Genomic DNA, 25,523 nt, shown 5'->3' on the forward strand with positions numbered 1-25,523 from the left:
TCTCTTTTTTAAATTGTAATTTATCAATTGTTTCAATCTTTATTTTTCAAAAACCTAACTACTAATTTTGCCCTTTTTTAATTTCCAATATGTCTTATACTTTATTCTTTGCTACTTGTGACTTGTCACTTTATTCCCTTTTTAAGTTTTTAGGTAGATACTTAATTCTTCACACTTTTCTTTCTTATTAATATATACTCTTAAACTTTATTGAGTGCCTATCAGGCAAAACATTATCCATTTATAACCACAATTTTTCCTCTGTTGTTTGGTAGTGTACCTTAAGTTTTTATATTCTACTTTATATCCGTTTCTACTGTCTTTTAAGAATATTTTGCCATTTTATTCTGATTTTTTTTTTCATGAAGAAGCATTAAGGGCATTTTTTTGGCTATAGTTTTAATTGTTAACTTCATTTTTCCATCTGTATTCAATATAGGTAAAAGAAAACACTTGGAATAGCAGATGAAGGATAAGCCTATTTGTTCATTAGGGAGATTAAGGCTTATAGGAATGGCCAGGCTCTAGTTGAATTTGAAGAAAGTGATTTTGTGTTAGGCTAGATCTATGTGTTTTGTTTCTGAAACTTTGTTAAATAGCAAAAATAATCTTTTGCAGAGATTGAAAACTAGTGACCCATGGCCACATGCAGACAACATATGAGTTTTGTTTGGTCCACACAGTGATTCTTAAAAATCTGAAATAGTTACAACATTTAGAAATCAAGAGATTTCACATAAAATTCCCAGTATCTAGATTCTCTTAAATCAGAATGTTTGACATAATCACTGGAACTGATTATGACTTCTCTTTAGAACAAAACTTGCCCTGTCTCATTTCTTATAACCCCACTCTGACATAATACATCCATTTATCTTTCTTGTCTGATGCTTGTAGCCATTCGAGTTTGTGGCCCCTTTCTGTACCACCAGAATGCAGAAGAGAAACTTTGTAGTTGATCCAGAGCAGGGGCCTAGCTATTTGGAATCCATGGCAGTATAGAAAAGTGGTTAGACTGAGCTTGAGAGGGAAGTATTAACTGAAATTTAGCAAGTAAGAAGCATCAGACTGAGAAGTGATATTGAAAAATGGTAAATGGGGAAATTTTGATCTTGAGAGAAAAGATACTACATTAAAAATGCCAGAGGCTGAACACTATTATCATAATGAGGCTTTGTTGATAAAAGAAAAATATGAAGTGAGAATAGGAAGAATGAGTCTTGAGTGTGTAAAGGAACCTCTTTTTCTGTCCTGCTTGACTGCTTTTGCATCATGGAGACAGGCAGATATAATCTCAGTCCATATCTTCAAATGATTTTACTTCACCTAGAGACCAAAGGTATATGGAGAGATCAACAAGTACAAATGATAGCAGAAGTATAAATAGGTAATGAATATAAAAGCACTTGATTCTGTAGGTATAAAATGATATGCTGTTAGAACGAGTTGAAAATTTCATTGAAAACACTGACTACTAGATATGGGGAGAAAAATCTCAGGCTTTATACAATGAACACCACTAATATTCTGGCAGTTTTAAATTTAGTATTTTTGTTTTATAGCTTAATATATCATATTTATATTTATATAAAGATATGCATCTTTTTGTAAATTTATTTTGTATTGCCACATCATACAAAAATGGCTAGATAATTTCTTGGCATGTTTTGCCATATTTGGAAGATATATTTGGTTTAATTTAAAATGTAGAAGGCCGGCCCTGTGGCTTAGCGGTTAAGTGTGCGCATTCCGCTGCTGGCGGCCCGGGTTCGGATCCTGGGCGCGCACTGACGCACCACTTCTCGGGCCATGCTGGGGCCGTGTCCCACATACAGCAACTAGAAGGATGTGGAACTATGACATACAACTATCTACTGGGGCTTTGGGGGGAAAAATAAATAAATAAAGTTTAAAAAAAAATAAAAAATAAAAAAATAAAAATGATTTAAAAAAATAAAAAATAAAATAAAATGTAGAATGTAGGGTATATGGTGACACAAAATATAGTTTAGGGGATACTTCAAAGTATCCTGGAGGCATACTTCAAAGAAATAGTCAGACATCCTCCAAAGTAGTTGAAATTGAGAATCCATGGAAGGCCCACCTGTTTGCCAATTAGGAGGGACTTACCTTTTAGATGGCTTGAATAGAGAAAACAGTTCATTTCAAATGTCAGCCCCATACTGAAAGGGCAGTTTACAAGGGCAGTTACTCCAAACAGTAGGTGGTGATTGTTGATCAAGCCACTTCTTGTATGTGCTTTTCTGTATAACATGCTCCAGGGTGAGTAGCAGCAGGGATTCATTTATTTAACTGTGGTTAAGGATTCTCCTGAACAACATTGGTGACACAAGCCAGTGTATCAGAGAGTACGTGCTTTTCTTTTATATATGGATTTTTTTTAAAGTATTTTTCAACCTCTGGTCCAGATGGCTTAGTTAGTTCACCTTTGACATATCCACTCTGCTCACACACAAAACGATAGACAAAATGTAAAAGAGAGAACTAAAACAATATTCATAATCTCAGAAATATGCTAAACATTTCTGTGGTTAAGAAATGAGAGAGAAATACAAGATGATGAAAGGAATTGAATGATTGGACCTTTTAGGCTCCAGGTCTGGAAATGCAGATTTCCAGGAATTTGGCTCTTAAGAGCAACCAGAATAAAATGGTACCACATAAAATAGAAGCCAAGCTTATTGCTTAAAGCTAGGAGCTGATTATTGCCCCATCTCCCTTGGCAGAGGAAGCAGAAAATAGAGCTATTGCTGACTGCCATCATGGACTACAATGTTTAGCAACCTGAAGGCTTATGGAGATAGGAACTTAACAGATGTAGCCTTGTGACCATGCACTAAACCACACCATCATTGATTCTATACTGAATCTGTAGTATCCCCAGTAGCATGATGGAATAGAAACTCTGAAATGTGATTATAAAATCTCATCCTAGACTGGGAAACTGGGTGAAAGCATCTTTGAAATGACTAGATAATAAAGGTGAACACAGAGAGGGAAAAAGAAAAAGCAAATACCCCCACATACTGAAAATTTGTCAACAAACCAAAACTCCAAAACATATGAAAAATTTTAATGCTAAGAGAGATAGCCAACATATCAACAATTGAAACATGAAAATAAATTTATGTAACAGTCTGCTAAAAACTAAATATGTTTAAGGGTGCTCAAAGAGGCAGAAATAAAACAAAAACAGACAGATATAAAAACCAATTATACATATTAGAAATGAATAATCAGTGAAATAAAAAATCTGTGTATGAGATAGTAGACCATGAATGTAGTTGACTAAAATAAGTGATTTGGAAGCTTATACTGAGATATTCACCAAGAATGTAGCACAGAGAGGCAAAGAGATAGACATTTAGATATAGAGACAAATATATATCATATATATATATGACAGAGATGTTAAGAGAGACAGAAGATGTATGTGTGTTTAACAGGAGTATGGGGTAGACAATGGAGGAAATGGTAGAGAATACTTGAAAAGAATTTTGAAGAAGAGTTCAGAATTTTCTGCAATTGAAGAAAGACGTGAGTTCTCAGATCAAATGTGCCTGCTGAGTGTCAAGTAGGATAAATGAGGAAAGTCTTTGCTTTGTAGGAAAGTTGCATTGTAGGAAAACTTCCAAGTATCCAAAAATGAAGGAAAAAATCTTAAATGATACCAGAAAATATAGATTGTTTCCAAGGAATGACAACTATATTGACAGCAGATTTTTCATCAGCAAATAAAATGCCAAAAGGTAATGGAATAATATCTTGAACGTGATGAGTGGAAAATAACTACCAACCTAGAATGTTATACCAGCTAATGAGGACAACAAGGACAAAATGAATACATATTCAGTTACACAAGACTGAGTTTACCTCTCATAGACCCTCAATGAAGGAAGAGTAAAGGTTATTCTTTAGTAAAAAGAAAATTGAAGAGAGATAGTAACAGTTACAAAGAAGTGGAACTCAAATTGATCAAAGCTATTGGTACATTTAGTTACTGACTTAAGAAAACTATTTTTGTGTTAAGACAGCAAAAACAATAGCAATTAATAATAAAAGATAGAAAGGATGTTCAAGGGTAAAGTGAAAAGGTCCATGTCCTGTTCAGAAAGAGGACAGAAATACTGAATGCTTTGAAATTTTGTTAGAAAAATTTATGAAGTATTTGTTTAAAATTAAGAGTGATCACTAAAAGAATAGAAATTGAGTGTGCTGCTTCCATCCAACAGTGGGTCGAGTGGCAAAAGGAGATAATATTGAAAGAAAGGAAGAAGGAAATTTAAAGAAGGGAGTCTAAACAGTAAAATCAAAGAAATAAGCTCAGCTACTACAAAAACCACAATAAATATCAACAGATTAAAGTTATCTATTAAAAGACAGATGATAAAAGGATACAAAAACAGAATCCAGCTATGTAGTGCTTACAACTAAATCTTAAACGCACATACATAGAAAATGTGAAAATAAAAGGACTATAGAAGATATTTCTCACTTCTGGGTATATACCCAAAAGAATTGAAAACAGATACTTGAACAGATATTTGTAGACCCATGTTTATGACAGCATTATTCACAGTAGCCAGAAGTTGGAAGCAACCTAAGTGTTCATTGATGAATGAATGGATAAACAAAATGTGGTATATGTGTGCAATGGAATATTATTAAGCCTTAAAAAGGAAGGAAATTCTGACACATGGATGAACCTTGAGGGCATCGTGCTAAGTGAAATAAGCCAATTTCAATAAGATAAATACTGTTATGATTCCACTTATATGAGGTACCTAGAGTACTCAAATTCATAGAGACAGAAAGTAGAATGCTGGTTGCCAGGAGCTGGGCGGGGGGATGGAGTTAATGTTTAATCAATATTTTCAGTTTGGGAAGATGAAAAAAGTTCTGGATGTGGATGGTGGTGTGGTTGCACAACAGTGTTAATGTATTTAATGCCACTGAACTGTACACTTACAAATGGTTAAGATGGTAAATTTTATGTAATGTGTATTTTATCATATGTAAAAAAAAAATGTTACTTGGTGAAAACTAATCAAAAGAAAGCTGATGTAAAGTATTAACAAGTGACAAAATAGATTTTAAGGAAAAAAGAAAAATTAAAGGATACTCCATAATAACAAGAGGAAGAATCAACTAAAAAGAGGAAATCAATATCTAAAAATAGCAAGACGAAAAACTGACACAATTTCAAGGAGTAATTGAAAACTACATAATATGAAAGATTTTAATATAGTTCTAACAAAACTTATAAGTCACTAAGACTATGGAAATTTTAAAGCAAAAATTATCAATTTTATTCAAATATATATAAGTATACACAGATCCCTACACTTAATAAAGAGAAAATAAACATTTTTCAAGTACACACGGAGCAATAACAGAAATCAGCTGGATACTAGGTCACAGGGAGTCAATAAATTTCAAGCAATTTATGTCATTAATAGTATTTTAAAACCCCTATATTATACACTTAAAAAAGTCAATTCTTGATAACTTCTTCGGGGGGGATTTATAATGGGCATTTCAAAATTTACAGAACTGAACAATAATATAAGTTCCACACATCAAAATGTGAGGGATACATCCCAAGTAGTATTTACAGCTAAATTTATGGCCTCAAAAGCATTAAGGAAAAAAAACCCTAAAAATTAAATGAATTGAATTCAACCTGAAAAGAGTAGTAGTAATAATAATAGTGGTGGTAGTAGTCTTACTACTACTACTAGTGATGATGATACTAATAATAGCTAACATTGGAGAAGTTAGTATGTGCCAGTTGCTGTTCTAAAATGTTTGTATGTATAAACTCATAAACTCATGTATAGATACTGTCATTATTTCATTTTATAGACTGTAAACAAACATAAAGAAGTTTCATAACACTTCCAAGATTATTTAATAGTAATAGCTGAGTAAACAGCTGAGTCAGGGTTAGAACCCACCAAGATTACTTAGCTAGTAAATGGTTGAGTCAAGGTTAGAACCCAAACAATCTGGTTTCAGAGAAAGAGGGAGAAAAAGAATAACAGAGGAAACCTAAAGAATGTAGAGAGAAGAAAAAATGAAGACGAGACCAGTCATAAGTGAAATGGAAAATAAAGAATAGACAGGAGCAAAAAAAACCAAGATAAACAAACCTCTAGTAATACTAATGAAGAAAAATAGAAAAGATAAAATAAATAATATTCAGAACAACAGGTATAACTATAAATCACAAGAAAATATTATTAAAAACTTCGACAATAAATTTGAAAACTTAAATGGATAATTTTCTGGAAGATTAATTACCAAAATTGACTCAAGAATATTTGAAAACCTGAATAAACCAATAACCATTAAATAAGTTGAATGGGTAATCAGAAGTCTCACTACACCCAGAAAGAGACACTGCTAGAAGTAATGAGAGTTTAGCTAGATTACTAAATTCAGGAATGCTGTATGAAATTAACAATGAAATCAACAAAACCATCAATTGATTCTTTGAAAAGACTAGTGAAAATAAGACCTCTAGTACAGATCAAGACAGGCAGAGATGGCGCAAATTACCAATATCAAGAATGAAACAAAGAGAACATCAATATAGATCCTACAAATAACAATATTAGTGGATATTTAGTGAGATATTATGAATTAGTGCCAAAACATTTGAAAATTTAGAAGAAACGGACAATATCCTAGAAAAACACCTCTATACAAAACTGACAGAAGAAGATATTGAAAATCTGAATAATTTCATGTCTATTTAAGGTATTGAATCTGTAATTTAAAACCTTCTCTTAACGAAATTTTCATGTCCAAATTATTTCACTGGTGAATTCTTCCAAACAGTTAAGGAAGAAATATAACCAATCTAACATGAACTCTTCCGGAGAATTGAAAAGGAGGAAAAACTTCGCAACTCATTTTATGAAGCCAGCATAAGTTGGATAGCAAAACTAAGGATATTATGTGAAAGGAAAATTACCAGACAGTCCCTCTCATGTAAAATTTTGAATAGAATATTAGCAAATCAAGTCCAGAGATAGATAAAAATGATGTACATGATGATCATGTTAAGTTTATTCTGAAAATGCAAGGTTATTAAATATTTGAAAAGCAGTCTATGTAATTCACCACATTATCAAAATATATGAGAAAAATCAAATAGTCATCTCAACAGACGCAAAGAAAGCGTTTGAGGAAATTCAGCATGTATTCATGAAACATGACAAACTAAGCAAACTGGGATTAGAAGGTAATTTCCTTAATCTGATAGAGTAACTACAAAAATCCTATAACGAACATCATACTTAATGGTGAACTATCAAAAACTTTCCCCCTGAAGTCCAGAAGAAGACTAGGATAACCACAATCGTCACTTGTATTCAGCCTTTCATTGTAGGTCCTAGTCAGTGCAATGAAGTACAAGAGAAGGAAATAAACAGTATAGAGATTGGAAAGGAAGAAGTAAAACTGATAAACTGATGTTATTTACAGACATGATTTTGTATGTAGAAAATTCAAAACATTCTACAAACTATTAAATGTATTTAGCAAAGTTATTAGATAGAAGGTTAATATTAAAAAATTAATATTTCTATACGTCAGCAACAAACATATAAAGTGAAATTTTTAAAAAGAAACTATCTTAATAGCCTGAAATACGTCACATCCTTGAAAAAAATCTAACAAAATATTCACAAGGACCTCTATAACTACAAAATATTATTAATAGAAATTAGATAATATATAAATAAATCCATGTTGATAGATTGGAAGGTTTCATGTTTTAAAGATGTCAGTTCTTCTCAGATTGATCTAGAATTTCAATACTATCCCATTCATAATCCTAGCAAAGTTTTCTTCTTCTTTTTGGTAGAAATTGATAAGCTGACTCTAAAATTTGTATGGAAATGCAAAGGACTAAGAATAGCCAAGACAATCTATAAGAAGAACAAAACAACTTTCATTGCCAGATATTGAGACTTACTATAAAACTATTATTGATAGAGTAAGTAAGACAGTGTCATATTGGCACAAGAATGGACAGGTGGACAAATGAAACAGAATAGACAATCCAGAAACTGACCACACGTATATGGTCTCTTGATTTATGACAAAGTTGATACTACAATGCAATAGAAGAAAGGATAGTCTTTTCAGTAAATAGTACTGGGTCAATTGAATAGCCAAAGGGAAGAATATTTACCATGGCTCCTCTACCTCACACAATACACAGAATTAAATTCAAGATAAATTATAGATTTAAAATTTAAAGCTAATAAAACGTCTAGAGGAAAACAGGAGCAGCTCAGCTTTCACACTCCAGCCCTCCTCCACTCCACCTAGCAAAAACACATATTCACCATAGATCACTTTGTTAGGAGAAATTTATCCAATCATACTGGTATAGCATGGCCCAAGGCCTCAGGCACACAAAAACACAAAAGGCAGAACATTCCAAGGGTCCAAAAGTTATCTCCCAGGATCCAGCCAAGGACCAGTCCTGAAGACAAGCCTTTCTTTGGAATGTACAGGGTTTGAGCAACCCAGGCATGCTGAGTTAACTCTTTCCTGCCCAGAAGCCATATATATAATGTTTAAAGGCCTGTGAATCAATACTATTTGTTAATGAATACATAAACCTTCATGGGGATGCTTAACACTCGATTTAAGATAGAGGTTACCGTTGGGGTAGGAGGAGAATGCTAGGGAGAGGAGGTACCCAGGGAACTTGAGTTGTATCTGTAATGTTTTATGTGTTTAAAAGTTCTGAAACAAATATGGCAAAGAATGTTAACATTTGACAAGGCTCTGAATGGTGGGAACATGGATATTATATTCTCTATACTTCTCTATATATCTGAAAATATTTAATAATAAAAAATAGAAAAATTCTGTTAAACTTTTATAAAATGTAAATCATAGTGCTACATTAAAAAGAAAAATTTTCGTGAAATATTTGAAGAAATGGTTTGCTCCATTCTTCAATACACAACCATATTGTCTTGAGATGACATTTTTTTCTTGATATAGATGCAGAAAGGCAATCAAGTTTGGCATACAAAAATTTGTTAATCAATTACATTATAGCTTTGTTTATTCTTTGAACGTTAAAGAATATTTGAGTCCTGAAATTGAAGTGGAGTATCCAAGTATTTAATGTACATAAGATTAATGTAGTTGTCATACATATGTGATGTGTGCCTAGTATTACTTCTTCAAAAATTAACAAATTTCTGGGGCCGGCCCCCTGGCGTAGCGGTTAAGTGCACACGCTCTGCTGCTGGCGGCCGGGGTTCGGATCCTGGGCACACACTGACGTACTGCTTGTCAGGCCATGCTGTGGCGGCGTCCCATATAAAGTGGAGGAAGATAGGCACAGATGTTAGCCCAGGGCCAGTCTTCCTCAGCAAAACGAGGAGGATTGGCATGGATGTTAGCTAAGGACTGATCTTCCTCACCAAAAAAAAAAAAAAAAATTAACAAATTTCTTCCCACCTCAGTCTCCTTTATCCTGTGCTGGTACTAGTCCAGTAGGTTTGGTGGAGGGTAAAATGGAGAGGAAAGAACAGTATTTGACTTTGAAACAAATCAAATTGTGTGCTTCCCTTCCCTTCTCCCTTCCTCCCATAGAATTAGTTTTAAGGAAAAAAAAAGGCAGTTTGTGGATTATATAAAGAAGGGGAAAGAGCAATTGAACCTCTTTGTGTTGGAAGTGAGGGGGATGGTCAGATTGGTCAGATGCTTTTAGCCATAGTTTTTAGGTACCATGCTTCTTTTGTTTCCTCCGTTTCTCTTTACCTTCTATAAGTCCAGTCAATTAACAGATTCCTTCCTGTGCCTACTATATGCCCGTCCTATACCTTGAGATGCAAAATGTCTGGTCTTTTTGCACCAATATGTTCGTGATAATGAAATCAAAGTAAACAGTTTAAAAGCCAGTCATTAGTTTTCCCTATATATTGTTCTGTGAGGAAAGCCTGCAGTTAACATTTTTGTCGCAGTTTGCATACCCCTCCCTCCCAACACTCATGACTCTAACTGGTGTCTCAGCAAATTATAAGTTATCACGTATCATGGACCCTCAGAGATACTTGAAATAGTCAAAACTGTAGGTGTTTAACTGAATAATGCAAGAATCAGTTGAATGTGTTAATTGCCAAATGAATGGTACAAAAGAAATGCTTAACATTAGATGAAAGCTGGCAAAAGAGGTTTCCTCCTTTAGGGTAAAATTTCCTTTTCTTTCTCTCTAGAGTTATTACAACCAACTCAAGCTGATTCGTTTTGTTTATAATAGTGGTAATATATTAAAAGAATGACATGAAAAATATAAACCTCTTTTTAATAGAATAGTTGAGAAATTGAAACTCGTAAATGAACCTTGAGCCAATGAAGCAAAAAAGTGATTTATCTTGGTTTGATCAATAGTACAAAATTAAAATATCGGATCTTGTTCTCTTGACTGAAATGCCTTTTTGAGATTGAGAAAAGTTATAGTTATTTGTCATTATCCTTTCATTTTCTACTGAGTTTCGAAGTTTGCAGTCTGATGTTTAAGGTGTTTTACAGAATATCTATAATTCTATATGAAATTCTATTATATTGTTTAAAGTGAACTGAAAATTGTATCAACGATCTGTTATGATTTATTTTTCCAGCTTGATGCTGCCCAAAGACTTTCAATAGCTAGTGTGTATGTTGCTTCTTTCTTCGTATTCTCATGTTTAAACTGTTGGGATGAAGCTAACTTGTTACTGATAGACTCTAAGTTAGTCATTTTCAACCAGCCACCAGGGTAAAAATAATATTCTAGTCCACAATTGAATTTTGCTACAATATAAGGAAATTTGGGGATCCAAACTAAATATAATTACTATATTACTCCCCTAGTTGGGCACAGCTTTAACATTGTGGTTATTGAGGGACACAACTGAATTAAAAATCTTTAAATAGGAAAAATGCTTCAGAAATGAAGTCTAATATTTACTTTCTGTTGAAACACCACAGATTTATATCATCATGTGATAACTTTACCGTCGTTACTTCTGTTTTCCCTTCTTAAATTTAGTCATTCCCCAAGATCACTCCTTTGACTTATAACTGTTTTCTGTAAATATTTATTTCCTCAGAGAAATTATCTTCTCATAGTTTAACTTATCGTCATTTATGAGTCTTAAATCTACACATCTAGCCCTCACCTTGCACCTAGAGTCTAGCTCCATATTTCCATGTGTCTATAAAATATTTTCATTTGGCTATCTTACTGTAGCCCTAAGCTCAGTATACCTAAAGCAAAATTTGCTTTCCCATACCTTCCCAATTGTTGCTGGGTATAGACACCACTATTTTTAGTTTCCAGGCTAGGATTATAGAATCATCCTTTGACTCTTTCCACTCCATTGTGCCACATATTCAGTTTGTCATTTTTAAATGTGTTTGATTCACCTATTCCTAACATTTTTTCTGATATATTCCTAGTCTAAGTCCTCATAGCTTCTTACCTGAATAGATGCTGGAGATGCTGTGATACATAAGGCAGTTTAGATTCCTGTTCTCAGAGAGCTTAAAAGAAATCATGACACTACTGAACAACGACTGGGTTAACGAAGAAATCAAAGAAGAAATCAAAAAATACCTGGAGACAAATGAAAATGAAAATACGACATGCCAGAATTTATGGGATACAGCAAAAGCGGTTCTAAGAGGGAAGTTTATAGCAATACAGGCCTATCTCAACAAACAAGAAAAATCTCAAATAAACAATCTAACAATGCACCTAAAGGAACTAGAAAAAGAAGAACAAACAAAGCCCAAAATCAGTAGAAGAAGGGAAATAATAAAAATCAGAGCAGAAATAAATGAAATAGAGACCAAAAAAACAATAGAAAAAATTAATAAAACCAAGAGCTGGTTCTTTGAAAAGATCAACAAAATAGACAAACCTTTAGCTAGACTCACCAAGAAAAAAAGAGAGAAGGCACAAATAAGTAAAATCAGAAATGAAAGAGGAGAGGTTACAACAGACACCTCAGAAATGCAAAAGATTATAAGAGAATACTATGAAAAGCTATATGCCAACCAATTCAACAATCTGGAAGAAATGGATAAATTCTTAGAATCATACAAGCTTCCAAAACTGGATCAAGAAGAAGTAGAGAATCTGAATAGACCAATCACCAGTAAGGAGATCGAAACAGTAATCACAAACCTCCCCAAAAATAAAAGTCCAGGACCAGACGGCTTCCCTGGTGAATTCTACCAAACATTCAAAGAAGACTTAATACCTATCCTTCTCAAACTCTTCCAAAAAATTGAGGAGGGGGGGAAGCTCCCTAACTCATTCTACGAAGCTGACATTACCCTGATACCAAAACCAGACAAGGACAACACAAAAAAAGAAAATTACAGGCCAATATCACTGATGAACATCGATGCGAAAATCCTCAACAAAATACTAGCAAATCGCATCCAACAATACGTTAAAAAGATTATACACCATGATCAAGTGGGATTTATTCCAGGTATGCAGGGATGGTTTAACATTCCCAAATCAATCAACGTAATACACCACATTAATAAAATGAAGAACAAAAATCACATGATCATCTCAATGGATGCAGAGAAAGCATTTGACAAGATACAGCATCCATTTATGATAAAAACTCTGAATAAAATGGGTATAGAAGGAAAGTACCTCAACATAATAAAGACCATATATGAGAAACCCACAGCTAATATCATCCTCAATGGTAAAAAACTGAAAGCTATCCCTCTAAGAACCAGACAAGGCTGCCCACTGTCACCACTCCTATTTAACATAGTATTGGAAGTCCTAGCGAGAGCAATCAGGCAAGAGAAAGAAATAAAAGGGATCCAAATTGGAAAGGAAGAAGTGAAACTGTCACTATTTGCAGATGACATGATTTTATATATAGAAAACCCTAAAGAATCCACCAGAAAACTTTTAGAAGTAATAAACGAATATGGTAAAGTGGCAGGATACAAAATCAACATACAAAAATCAGTTGCATTTCTGTACACTAACAACGAAGTAGCAGAAAGAGAAATTAAGAATACCATCCCATTTACAATGGCAAAAAAAAGAATAAAATACCTAGGAATAAACTTAACCAAAGAGGTGAAAGATCTGTACACCGAAAACTATAAAACATTTCTGAAAGAAATTGAAGAAGACACAAAGAAATGGAAAGATATTCCGTGCTCTTGGATTGGAAGAATTAACATAGTTAAGATGTCCATACTTCCTAAAGCCATCTATAGATTCAATGCAATCCCTATCAAAGTTCCAACAACATTTTTCACAGAAATAGAACAAAGAATCCTAAAATTTATATGGAACAACAAAAGACCCCGAATAGCTAAAGGAATCCTGAGAAAAAAGAACAAAGCTGGAGGTATCACACTCCCTGATTTCAAAATATACTACAAAGCTATAGTAACCAAAACAGCATGGTACTGGCACAAAAACAGACACACAGATCAATGGAATAGAATCGAAAGCCCAGAAATAAACCCACACATCTATGGACAGCTAATCTTTGACAAAGGAGCCAAGAACATACAATGGGGAAAAGAAAGTCTCTTCAACAAATGGTGTTGGGAAAACTGGATAGCCACATGCAAAAAAATGAAAGTAGACCCTTACCTTACACCATGCACAAAAATTAACTCCAAATGGATTAAAGACTTGAATGTAAGACCTGAAACTATGAAACTTCTAGAAGAAAACATAGGCAGTTCGCTCTTCCACATCGGTCTTAGCAACATCTTTTCAAACACCACATCTGACCGGGCAAGAGAAACAATAGAAAAAATAAACAAATGGGACTACATCAAACTAAAAAGCTTCTGCACAGCAAAGGAAACCATCAACAAAACGAAAAGACAACCTAACAATTGGGAGAAGATATTTGCAAACCATACATCTGATAAGGGCTTAATCTCCAAAATATATAAAGAACTCATGCATCTCAACAACAAAAAAACTACCAACCCAATTAAAAAATGGGCAAAAGACCTGAACAGACATTTCTCCAAAGAAGATATACAGATGGCCAACAGACACATGAAAAGATGTTCAAAATCACTAACTATCAGGGAAATGCAAATCAAAACTACAATGAGTTATCACCTCACGCCCGTCAGAGTGGCTATAATTAACAAGACAGGAAACAATATGTGTTGGAGAGGATGTGGAGAAAAGGGAACTCTCATACACTGCTGGTGGGAGTGCAAACTGGTGCAGCCACTATGGAAAACAGTATGGAGATTCCTCAAAAAATCAAGGACAGAACTACCATATGATCCAGCTATTCCACTGCTGGGTGTTTATCCAAAGAACTTGAAAACACCAATGCGTAAAGATGAATGCACCCCTGTGTTCATTGCAGCGTTATTCACAATAGCCAAGACTTGGAAGCAACCTAAGTGCCCATCAAGGGACGAATGGATAAAGAAGCTGTGGTATATATACACAATGGAATACTACTCAGCCATAAGAAACGATGAAATCCAGCCATTTGTGACAACATGGATGGACATTGAGGGTATAATGCAAAGTGAAATAAGTCAGAGGGAGAAGGTCAAATACCGTATGATTTCCTTCATTAAGTAGTAGATAATAACAACAATAAACAAACACATAGGGACAGAGATTGGATTGGTGGTTACCAGAGGGGAAGGGGGGAGGGAGGAGGGTGAAAGGGATAATTCGGTACATGTGTGTGGTGATGGGTTGTAATTAGTATTTTGGTGGTGAACATGATGTAATCTATGCAGAAATAGAAGTACAATGATGTACACCTGAAATTTTTACAATGTTATAAACCAATAAAAAAAATAAAAACAAAGAAATTACTGAAATAGAAAAAAAAAAAAAAAGAAATCATGACAGCTGCCTATTGCCTGTTACATAAAGTTCAGACTTCTCTATCAAATAGAAACTAGTGGTAGCAACAGTCTCCATGTTCAGAGGTCACTTTCTCGATCATTGTGTTACAGCACACATAGCATCACTTTATAATTCGTCTTCTTTACTACACTGAGTTATCAGAGATGGAAATGCTAAGTTTATTTTTGTATCATGGTGCCTAGCACAATACCTATCACGTGTGTCAGTGAATCTTTGTTGGATGGATGGGTGAAAGAACATTGTAAATACTTTCATATACTTTGTCATTCATTCTAACAATGACCTTGTGAAGTAGATATAGGAGACCTTTTAAAATCTTTAACTTTAAAGGTCTTCCATAATTATTCCCAATTTGCTTGTCCAAACTTCCTCTTTCCACTTTCTAATATAAATCCAGTCAAATGAATCTCTTTACTCTCCTAAGTACTCCATCTTCATTCTTACCTATTCTTTGAATGCTTCTTTCCTTCTCTGTCATGATCCAATGTATTTGCCTCTTCTTTGAAACCTTCCCTTGCTGTAACCCACACTGATTTCTCCCTTGTATAACTCTTTTTGCAAATATGTTGCCTGACAATTATATAATTTAGCAGTCTGTTATATTGATCAGCATTTTTATTTATATTGTCATATTCATTCACTGTTTAATGTGGAGTTTGTCTGATGTCCCCAACTTCACTGGCAACTTAGTGTAGTTGGCTCTGTTTTTAGCTCGCTTGTTGTCTATCATGGTGTTGGAAACCCCACTATTAAGGGTTAGCTTTTTCTCCAAAGATGAAAATTCTGTGTATATGATAGCACAAATTACTATTTAACAAAGGACAGTTGTGTGTTCATCCATTCTTGTTATTGATTTTCTGATTATCTCTGTCACTATTATTGTAGTATTAAAATTTTATGACTGAATTCAGGCTAGTCAGATCATCAAACACATAAAAAGAAAAGAAAAGAAAAGAAATTTTATAAATTGTTCTGTTGGAAAATTATAACAGGTACAGGCGGACCATTTCTTTGGTTAATATGCCATGTCTGATAATATTAGTTAATTAACTATATTTTACAATAACTTTTTTAGGCTAATTTTTTTGTCTTCTATATTTCATAACTGTTAAAAAATGGAAAAGTTTTCTTGGAGGAAATATTGTACTTTGAGAAACTCACTGGTAACTACCATATTAAAGTGTTTATGTATTTAAAATAGCATTACATAAAGATAGTTTAACTCCTCTAGGTATTTTGTCCATAGTAAATATGGAATATTAAGAAAAAGAAAATATAGCTTTCTATAAATCTCACTTTTTCCTACTTACATTGGCATCATTTATTTTATCATTAGAGAAAGAGGTAATAATAAAAGCCACCAAAATGTTTTGTTTTGTATTACTATCATTAGGAGAGGGGACGTCTTTCTCACAAATAGCCTACCTATTCTTCTTTTGTTACTGTTTTTCCTTTTTAACTCTTGTATATCCATTTATTTTATCTAACTCTATTTGATCAACTTTTCCATTTATTTATTTATTTTACATACTCAACCTTATTCTTGAATAGATTTAAGATGACCTGATGCTCTTTTTATTGGCCCCAATTACTTCAGTCTCCTATTGTAAATTCCCTACCCCTTTAAAAGCCTATGTAAGTGTGATTTGTTCTTTAACTATTTTCCTGATTGACTCTTTGCCCAGCAGTTAAAAATATGTTGGCCTGATGATATGGTGAGGCATCTGTAGAATTGACCAATACCTCCATAATTCTTTCCATTTGTACTTAATATTTCTTTCCAAACAAAAGAAGTTGTTGATTTTTTTCCTGAATGTTTCATTGCAATGTAAATTTTTAAAATATAATTCCAAAAATTTTAGACCTATCACAGAAAGTTTTGATAATTTTTAAAAATCTTAAATTCTTATATCATCAGTAAGTTAATGTTATTCATATTTTAGGGATTGGAATAAAATTTACTTCTCTACTACTTAAATTTAATGTCAAAGTAGAGTTTAACTTGTATTTGTGAGTCAGAGCTTAGTGTGCCTAACGTTTATTTTCAATGTCTACTTGTTGAATAGCTGTCTACAGTAGGTGTTGTGTCTATTGCTCTTCCTCTTAATTTCTAATTGTTATAAATGTGTGCAATTTAACAGCCTAATGTAGGTCAACTTTCTTAAGCTTTCTCTACCACTGACTTTTAAAACTCTAATTTAGGAAATGGAAAAGAATAAATCAAAATTACTTGGGATGTCTTTTGAAAACACATATCACTAGGGATTTTGACAGTTTACTCTCTCTGCCATCCCTTTTGGAAATTCATGGTTATAGTGAATCACTATTACTGAAGGAACTTGAGATTGCCCTCAGGTGTGTTAGTTGTCTTAGTATCCAAGAAGACACTAGCATATGTAGTACTTGTTTATTTTTATTAAAAAAAAAGTTATGAAAATTACTCATGGAAAGTAGTATTTCATAAAGTAATAAATGACTACAAATTTCAAATATGTATTGTATCTACTAACAAAATTATTTATTCTCCTAAAGTGTTAAATTGAACAAATATTTATATCAGAGAAGTCCTTGGTTGTTAGGAAAAAATCCTGAAAATGGTGCCCTTTAAGAAAACATTCAGACCTTAAGTAGCAAGTACTAAAATCAACACAAAACAGAAATTCTTAAATAAAAGTTATTTTCGGTCTTCGTTCTTATTTCTTTTTGTCTTGGATAACCTTCACAAAATGTATCTTTTTTATAACCAGTACCCTGAAAGTTGCCAGGTTTCACTTGTCTACTTTCTGGTCTGCCTCCAGTACAGGTCCCTTCTTTTCTTCTCTCTTTACCCTTGAATTAATCCTCTACCTACTTCACAGGCCGATTCTTTGATGAGAATGAATCCCCTGTTGATCCACAGCATGGCTCTAAACTGGCGGATTATAATGGGGATGATGGTAACGTAGGTGAGTATGAGGCAGACAAGCAGGCTGAGCTGGCTTACAATGAGGAAGAAGATGGTGATGGTGGAGAGGAAGACGTCCAAGGTGAGCGTGGGCCTGGCCTCCATGCTGTGACCGTGAAACCCACCTCTAAGTATTTTGGTTGAATTTGTGTAGAATTTTCCCCACTTATTAGTAGCAGTACAATCTTAACACAAAGAGGTTCTGTGCAGTTCTATAAATAAGTTATTTTAATTATTTTCATTTTTAGTTATATGTATTATTGATATAGTTACAATTTGAAATTCAGAATCTTCAGAAATTTTAGAATTAAATTGTTTAAAATGGCTCTAGACTTTACCTAAGGCAAATATTCCTAGAAAATAATTCTTTTCCAATTTCTCATCTGAAAGTAATTCATTATTCTAGGTACAAATATTGACCAGACAGCCTTTTTCTTAAAAAGGAAGGCACAAAGGGAATGGTCTCCTCCACACTGAAGATAAGATTATCTCACTGCTGATTCAGCATAGGAAGGCTGTTTTTGAAATTTTTTCTGAGAGGCTTAAATTTATATTTAGCAATCAGTTTGTGAAGATTTGTCTGTTTTATGTTTAATACACAGATTCAACATATTTTCCTGTGTTAACTGGGTCACTACTGAGCTTTTAACTTAGTAAAAGTTCAGAATCTGCCTGTGTGCATGCAGCCCTATCCATGCATGCATATCAGAGTATGTTGCTTTATTGTAAGTTTTTTGGCCTGTTTTCTGCCTGCTTATATCATTTAGTAGTATTTGTGGAGCTTTTTCTCTTTTCTATAAAAGTTGATTATAAACTTAGTGTGTGATATATTAGATTTTATAATATGATGCATGAAATATTTTTCAATGTAATCTGTCTTGATTTCTTTAACTCTTTTTAAGGTAATTAAATTTTATTTAGCTTTGTGACAAGAATTGTTTTTATAGAACTCAGAAGAAAATATAGTTGTCCTAGAATACTATATAGTTAGAAAAAGGGAAACTAGAGACTTTGACTTCCACCTAGGCATTGTTTTGATAGTACATTCTAGTTTTAGAAGAATGGTTATTGGGAATAGAAAAAGATTAATAAATGCTAGGAGTTATATAAGGGAATGTTAATGATTAACTTAATGTTAACTTCTCAAAAACTTTTTGGTACTGTTGAATAAATTATAGTCACCTTTTCTATAATCTCATCCATTTTTCATCCATTTTATGATTTTTTTCTTATTGCTTTTGTGATTTGCTTGGGTTATATTTTTGCAATTATTTATAACATTGTTTTAAGGCTTTTTTCATGCATGTATATCATATCACCAATTAGATTGTAAGCTTTTGGAGGGCAGGACTTTTCATTTATTTTGCCTTCTCTTTTGTTTGTATCTTTTCTTGCCTTCATATTCTCCCCCTACCATAGTACTTAGCACACATAGAGCCCTCAGTAAATGTTGTAACTGATAATTTTATGCTTTTCTCATTGAGCTTTTATTCCTACAACTGTGACTAGGGTAATAACCCTTTAACTTCTGGTCTTATTGCTTGGTTTACACTTTAAACATTCTCTAGTTTTCTTTCATAAGAGCTTCTATCATCTCATTGGATAATTTTGAGGTTTTTATTAGAGCAATTAATTTCAACCATAATTGAAAATAATTTCTTATATTTTGGCTATCTTAAAGTTGATGACTTTTATCACAAAATTTCAGTTTAATATTTTTATGGTTTTTATCCATGGTAGGTACATTTATCTTCAGTGCCTTCTCTCTCTCTTTCCTGTACCCTTTCCCAGCCCCAATTGTCATTGCTGCTTTCCACTTTAGGTCCCCAGTACCCTCGTGCTGCTCTGCCTTTCCTTTCACAAGAAAATAAATCCACTGATTCTAAGGAATATATGAAAATGACCTAAGATGATATCCTCAGTGAAGTAGAGAGGAGATTGTTAAATTTTGGGGTTTCTTCATTTGCAAGTGAATCTTACTTGAGCTGGGGGTTGCCCTTTAACATTTTTATCCTATTTTGGGGTTCACTAGATGATAGTAGCAGTAAGATAGGGCAGCTGGCTAGGGGACTCCCTTATCATAGGGAACAGAAAGATGCAAGAACATCAGCTCCAGCAAATAAAGAGGTATAAGTTTGGGTGAACTGACTAAAAAGAAATACTAGAGACCCAAATAATTTAAAACATATTTTCAGGGATTCTTTAGGTGTAGTATTAATTGTCCAAAAAGCGGGGAGGGGGAATTATGGCTGTTCCCTACCTTGTCAACAATTTGGATTCCAAATGTTTAAGTTAGAATATTTGGAATTTAAAAGCATTTCTTGATAGTTTCAATGCAGAAATAATGGTTGGGTTCCCAGTTTGCTCTTGTAGCCAAAGAAGGCAGTAGAATAGAGTGGCAGAAAACATTAGCCAGAGTTAGGAGACCAGCTGTGTATTGCTTTTCAAGTCACTTAAACTCTCTGGGCCACAATTTCTGCATCTATAATGTGAGAGTGTTGAAGTAGAATAGATGATCCTTCTCAGTTCTAAAATTCTGTGGAATCACTATATATAACACAAGTATTATGGGAAAATGTGTTTCAGATTTCAGCATGCCTGAAACATCTTCCTCCAAACCCAGGAAAGAAAGTAGCAACTTTACTGCCACCATTGAGACTGTAGCCAGAGATATCAAACATTGAAGCATGCACTTCAGAAGCACTATTAAGGTTCTACCAGTAGGGGCTCTTCTCTGCTCTCTTTAGTATTTTTTCTCAAGCTGTCGGGTCCCTAGGATTAGAGATTCCAGCTGCAGGACTGAGTGTGCTGGCTTTAGCTAAGCACACTCTGGCTTTGGTTTCCGAAATTCTGGATTATGAAATGCAGGCTTTGGTAGCATCTCTGCCAATAGGGAGCTGAAGGATTCCAGCTTTATCTCTGACGCCTGTTCGTATGTATTGATCATTTGGGTCAGCACTACCTGCAGAGTGTTTTCTTGTAGAATTAAGTGAAGTCTATTTTTCCTGTGTTTGCAATCCTGGTTTATTTTGATTTTTAATTCCTGGTTTCCTGAAACATCCTAAAAGAAATATTATTTTATTGATATTGGTGTAAAAATTTTTTTACTGGCTTCTTTTAATGACTCAGTGAAAAGAGTAGCTAAAAGATTAACTCTAGAAACACTATAGGTTTGATGGATATATCTATTAATTCATTCTTTATTGTAATAAGGAGATGGATGTTTACAAATTCTCTTTACTCTTATCTTTAATCCCATAGAAGTTCCAAGTTCGTTTAATAGAATATGACATGCATATTACTAAGTAGATCTATGGAAGGAAGCTTAGCATAGTGCTTAAGTGCCTGGATTCTGGAGCCAGACTGTCTGGATATGAATCCTAGCTCCACCACTTACTAGCTTGGTGACCTTGTGAATTACCTAACCTCTATACCTCAATTTCCTCATCTGTAAAATAGGGATAAATATAGTTTCCTAATTCAATAGTTGTTATGTGGATTATATGATTTAAATATTTGTTCAGCACTTAAAACAGGGTCTTTCATACTGTAAGCACTATATAAGTGTTTGTTGAATAAAATAGTAAAAGTAAGTAAAAGCAAATAGTAAAAAAAAGTAAAAGCAAATCTAGAATTTTTTCTCTGGATTGCCTGCTTTGGAGGATAATTGAACTTTGGCCTATGGATTAATTTGTACAATTTAGTGGAGCCTCATTGCACTATTGCCCCAAGAAGTTCTTGCTTGGAAGAGCTTTCTTTATGGAGGTGGTCCTTTCTTGACTTCAGAGGGAATTTAGGAATTATTTAATAAATTATGTATGTCTTTGTATTATATTTCCTTTACTAGTCATTTTACATTGATGAGCTATTTATAGATTTTGCTGCTTTGTAAAATGAAATAAAATATTAGTTCATATAGTTATATTCAGTGGTTATCTGTTATTCTATATCAGATTTGGTTAGGTAATTTCATTGTACTTTGCAGATAAACGCAAAGAGGCTGTTGGTAGAAACTGGAATTCTGGTTAGAATAGCCACATTGACAATGGACTCTAGTTAATGAAAAGGATAGCTCAATGTAAGAAAAATGCAATATTGCAAAAGTCCTATGAAATTCTGAAAAACAATGCGAAGGCACTACATTAAAAACTTTGCTAAAAAGCATAAAATAATAAAACCAACAAACTCCTCCTTGTATTTATAGAGGACTTTGGAAGTACAGACTGCCTTCATATGCGTTATTTTATTTCGAGGCAGGAAAAACAGTTGTTATCCCTATTCTACTGAGAAGGTAGAGGTCCAAAGAGGTTTTGGAACTAGATCGTGTTTGTTAAGTGCCTGAGCCAGGACTAGAATTCAGTTTTTCTATTCCTAGACCTTTGCTCTTATTTTGTTTTCTCTTTATAATTATTCATTTAAAAATCCCAAAAAGTAACAGTATTTTTTCCTTTCAGTAACTTTCGTGTTAAATTTCTAGAAAGTCTCCTTTGTATGGTAGCTTTTTCCACTGTTCCATGGTGATTAAGTCTTCATTGAATTACTAAAGTCCTGAAAGATGTGTTTATAGTCATAAGGTGAGGTCTCATGGCATGGATCCTAAGGAGAGCTTTTTGGAGAGGTGCCAGTGATTATTTTCCTTTTTAAAACCAAAGATAATTTTTGTAAGTACAGAGTTCTTTGATAAGGGATTAATTAGCATATTTTCAAAATACAAGTATGATTATGGATATAATTTCAGCCTTTACACATAACAGATTTGGGGTTATCATACCCAGTGCATTACACTATTAAAGATATGAGATAAGTTTGTTAGAATATGATGCAAAGTGGTTGCCTGCAATTCTAAATGAGAATTTCTAAAAGTTTGACAGGAACGTTATTGAAAGGAAAGAGAAAGTTGGTTTGTTTGGCATTTTTTATGAATAAATGCAAAGAAGAAATAAGAGCACATCATTGTGGAAAGTTAATACATAATACATACACCACATGGCATATTTTTGAACAAAATTTTACCACAGGTTATCCTAAAGAAGCTGAGAGTGGAAAACCTATCAAACCTAAAAGAATAGATTTCAGAAAGCTATGGTAGTCATGTGAATTTGGATTCCAATGTATATTTCTCTTTAAATTATATAAAATTATATTTCCAGACAGTTATGATAGTAACACCTCAATCTGTCCAAAACTAAGCTATTGGGTAATTGTAACTGTGAACCAAAAAGTAAGAAAAGTCACTTTTTAAGGCTGTGGAGGAGCCAAAAGATGTCATTAAAAGCCATGTACTTAAAACGGAGACTCTTAGAATCTGATTAAAGTACTTTTTGGGGGCCGGCCTGGTGGCCCAGCAGTTAAGTTCCTGCACTCCGCTTTGGCGTCCCAGGGTTCGCCAGCTTGGATCCTGGGCATGGACCTACTCACTGCTCATCAAGCCATGCTGAGGCAGCATCCCACGTGGAAGAACTAGAAGGACCTACAACTGGGATACACAACTATGTACTGGGGGCTTTGGGGAGAAAAAAGAAAAAAAGAGGAAAATTGGCAACAGGTGTTAGCTCAGGGCCAATCTTCCTCAAAAAAAAAAAAAATGTTGAGCCAGGTCCCCCTGAGATCTATATCTTAAAAAAAAAAAAAATTTCATTCTTGTTCTAATATAATTTTTTAATTGAAGTATAATTGACATGCAATATTATATTAGTTTCAAGTGTACAACATATTGATTCAACATTTATATACATTACAAAATAACATAATTTTAATACTATGAACAGTCTTATTTCAAAACCTGTAGTTTGTAGCAAAATTAGAAAAAAAGAGAAAGATTGCTATTGGCAGATAAACTGACAGTGATGTGAAGTGACAGCTGATAACCAAGAAGGAGTTGGAAAACCTGTCAATAGCCAAATAAGTCAAACTCCAAAGTGCCATATGGGGTTGCTTAATATAGCTACTCAAAGTGATTTTAGATCTTACTAACAATCTTATGTAATAATTTTTTTCTTTTTGGTAAAGAAAAGGTTAAGTTTTGGTTAGTATACTTCATTTAGGAAGTTACTGGTAAGCTCTTAGCAGAGAAGCAAAGAAATTCACTAACATGCTAAATGTTGGGATTATGAGTAACTTTTATTTTCCTATCTATTATTTCCTAATTTTTACATGATGACTATGGATTAATTTTATAATTAGAAAAAAATTTGGTTTTTAAAGGCATAAAAATGTACATAAAACCGTTTTAACCAAAGCTTTAAAGGACTAACCTTCATCTGTATAGAAATAATATATTTATGTAAAAGGATTAACTCCTCAATGTTAGTGGGCTCCTAAAGTTTTGCTAGCTATATATATTTAGCTCTACCTATTTCTTTCTCTCTTCCTTCCATCCTTCCTATCAAATATCAAAAGATTTGTTAAAATTAAGTAATCTTCCAAAATAGTTACAGACTTTTTGCTCTTTAGACAAGCAACTAAGAAATAGAACACTATTTGCAGACGGTGTAAAATAACAAGCAGAAAACTACCTTAAGACTGAGAAAAAAAGGAGACATTTAATTGGATTTCTGCAAGTGATTTTAAAAATAATATTCTTGATACATAATTATCTCCCTTACAGATGATGAAGAACGAGAACTTCAAATGGATCCTGCAGACTATGGAAAGCAACGTTTCAATGATGTCCTTTAAGTCCTAAAGGAAAACTTCAGAAAACCTAAAGTGCTGTATAATGGAATCATTTCTACTTTGTCGTTTTTGACTTTTGTTGTAAAGATCAGTTGTATTAGTTGTAAAGATACATTGAGATAGATTTAAGGAAAAATTTTAATGAAAGAATGTACCCATGTACATATGTGAACTTTTTCATATTGTATTATCAAAGCAGAGACTTTTTTGGTTATGATACAGTTGAGCCAAAAACAAAATAAGCAAAACTTTAATCTTTGCATTTAAAGCAAACTAATGTATATTTTACATTTTATTGAGCCTAATTCTTTCCACAAACGGACAAACAGGAAAAAGTTGTACAATTTGTATGTTGCACATAGCATAACCACAGTGAGAACAGTTATTCAATGGAAAAACTTTTTATATACTAATATATTCTTCTTAGCCCAACAGGTTTTCTGTTCTATCTACCCCTCATCTTGTGCTCTTCAAGGAGTTATACCTAGAATAGTTATATAAAAGAGGAGAACCTGGAAGCCAAACACTGGGCAGCATGTGTGCAAAATCACCTCTCTACTCCTTTTATTTTACATGAGTGCTGATGTGTTTTGGCAGATAATCTTTCAGCTGAGGCCTGATGGAAATTGAGATAACCTGCAAAGACATAACAATATTTATGAGTTATACCTTACTTAGTTCATGAAATTATGAAATGCATGATGGACAATATATTTTTATTTTTTCACATAATTCCAGTACTGTTTAACTATAACCAGCACTGGCTAAAATTTTGTATTTTCAGAGCTCAAGTTGGTGAAGATATTCATGATTAAATGCCAGATTCTGAAAGAGGCTAAATCAACTTTGAAATGAATCTGCAATCAGTATTTCAAAGCTTTTCTGGTAGTTTTAGTGATCTTATTTGACTAGACTTTTTCAGAAGTACTAAATAAGGAGTTTTAACAGATT

General features: G+C 33.4%; 1 protein-coding gene across 2 annotated transcripts in view; it reads left to right on the top strand.

The window, feature by feature from the left end:
• Positions 1-25,159, top strand: part of GOLM2 (golgi membrane protein 2) — a 117,208-nt gene extending 92,049 nt beyond the window's left edge. Inside the window, exons 9-10 of one of the 2 annotated variants that reach the window (XM_058541465.1) lie at positions 17,812-17,979; positions 24,505-25,159. In XM_058541465.1, coding sequence (XP_058397448.1) covers positions 17,812-17,979; positions 24,505-24,575 — 239 coding nt within the window. In that variant the 3' untranslated portion in view covers positions 24,576-25,159. The remainder of the gene's footprint in view (positions 1-17,811; positions 17,980-24,504) is intronic. The other variant, XM_058541467.1, reaches the window with a different exon arrangement.
• The last annotated feature ends 364 nt before the right edge of the window (positions 25,160-25,523 follow it).

Source organism: Diceros bicornis, chromosome 5, assembly GCF_020826845.1.
Source record: "Diceros bicornis minor isolate mBicDic1 chromosome 5, mDicBic1.mat.cur, whole genome shotgun sequence".
Classification (NCBI taxonomy): Eukaryota; Metazoa; Chordata; class Mammalia; order Perissodactyla; family Rhinocerotidae; genus Diceros; species Diceros bicornis.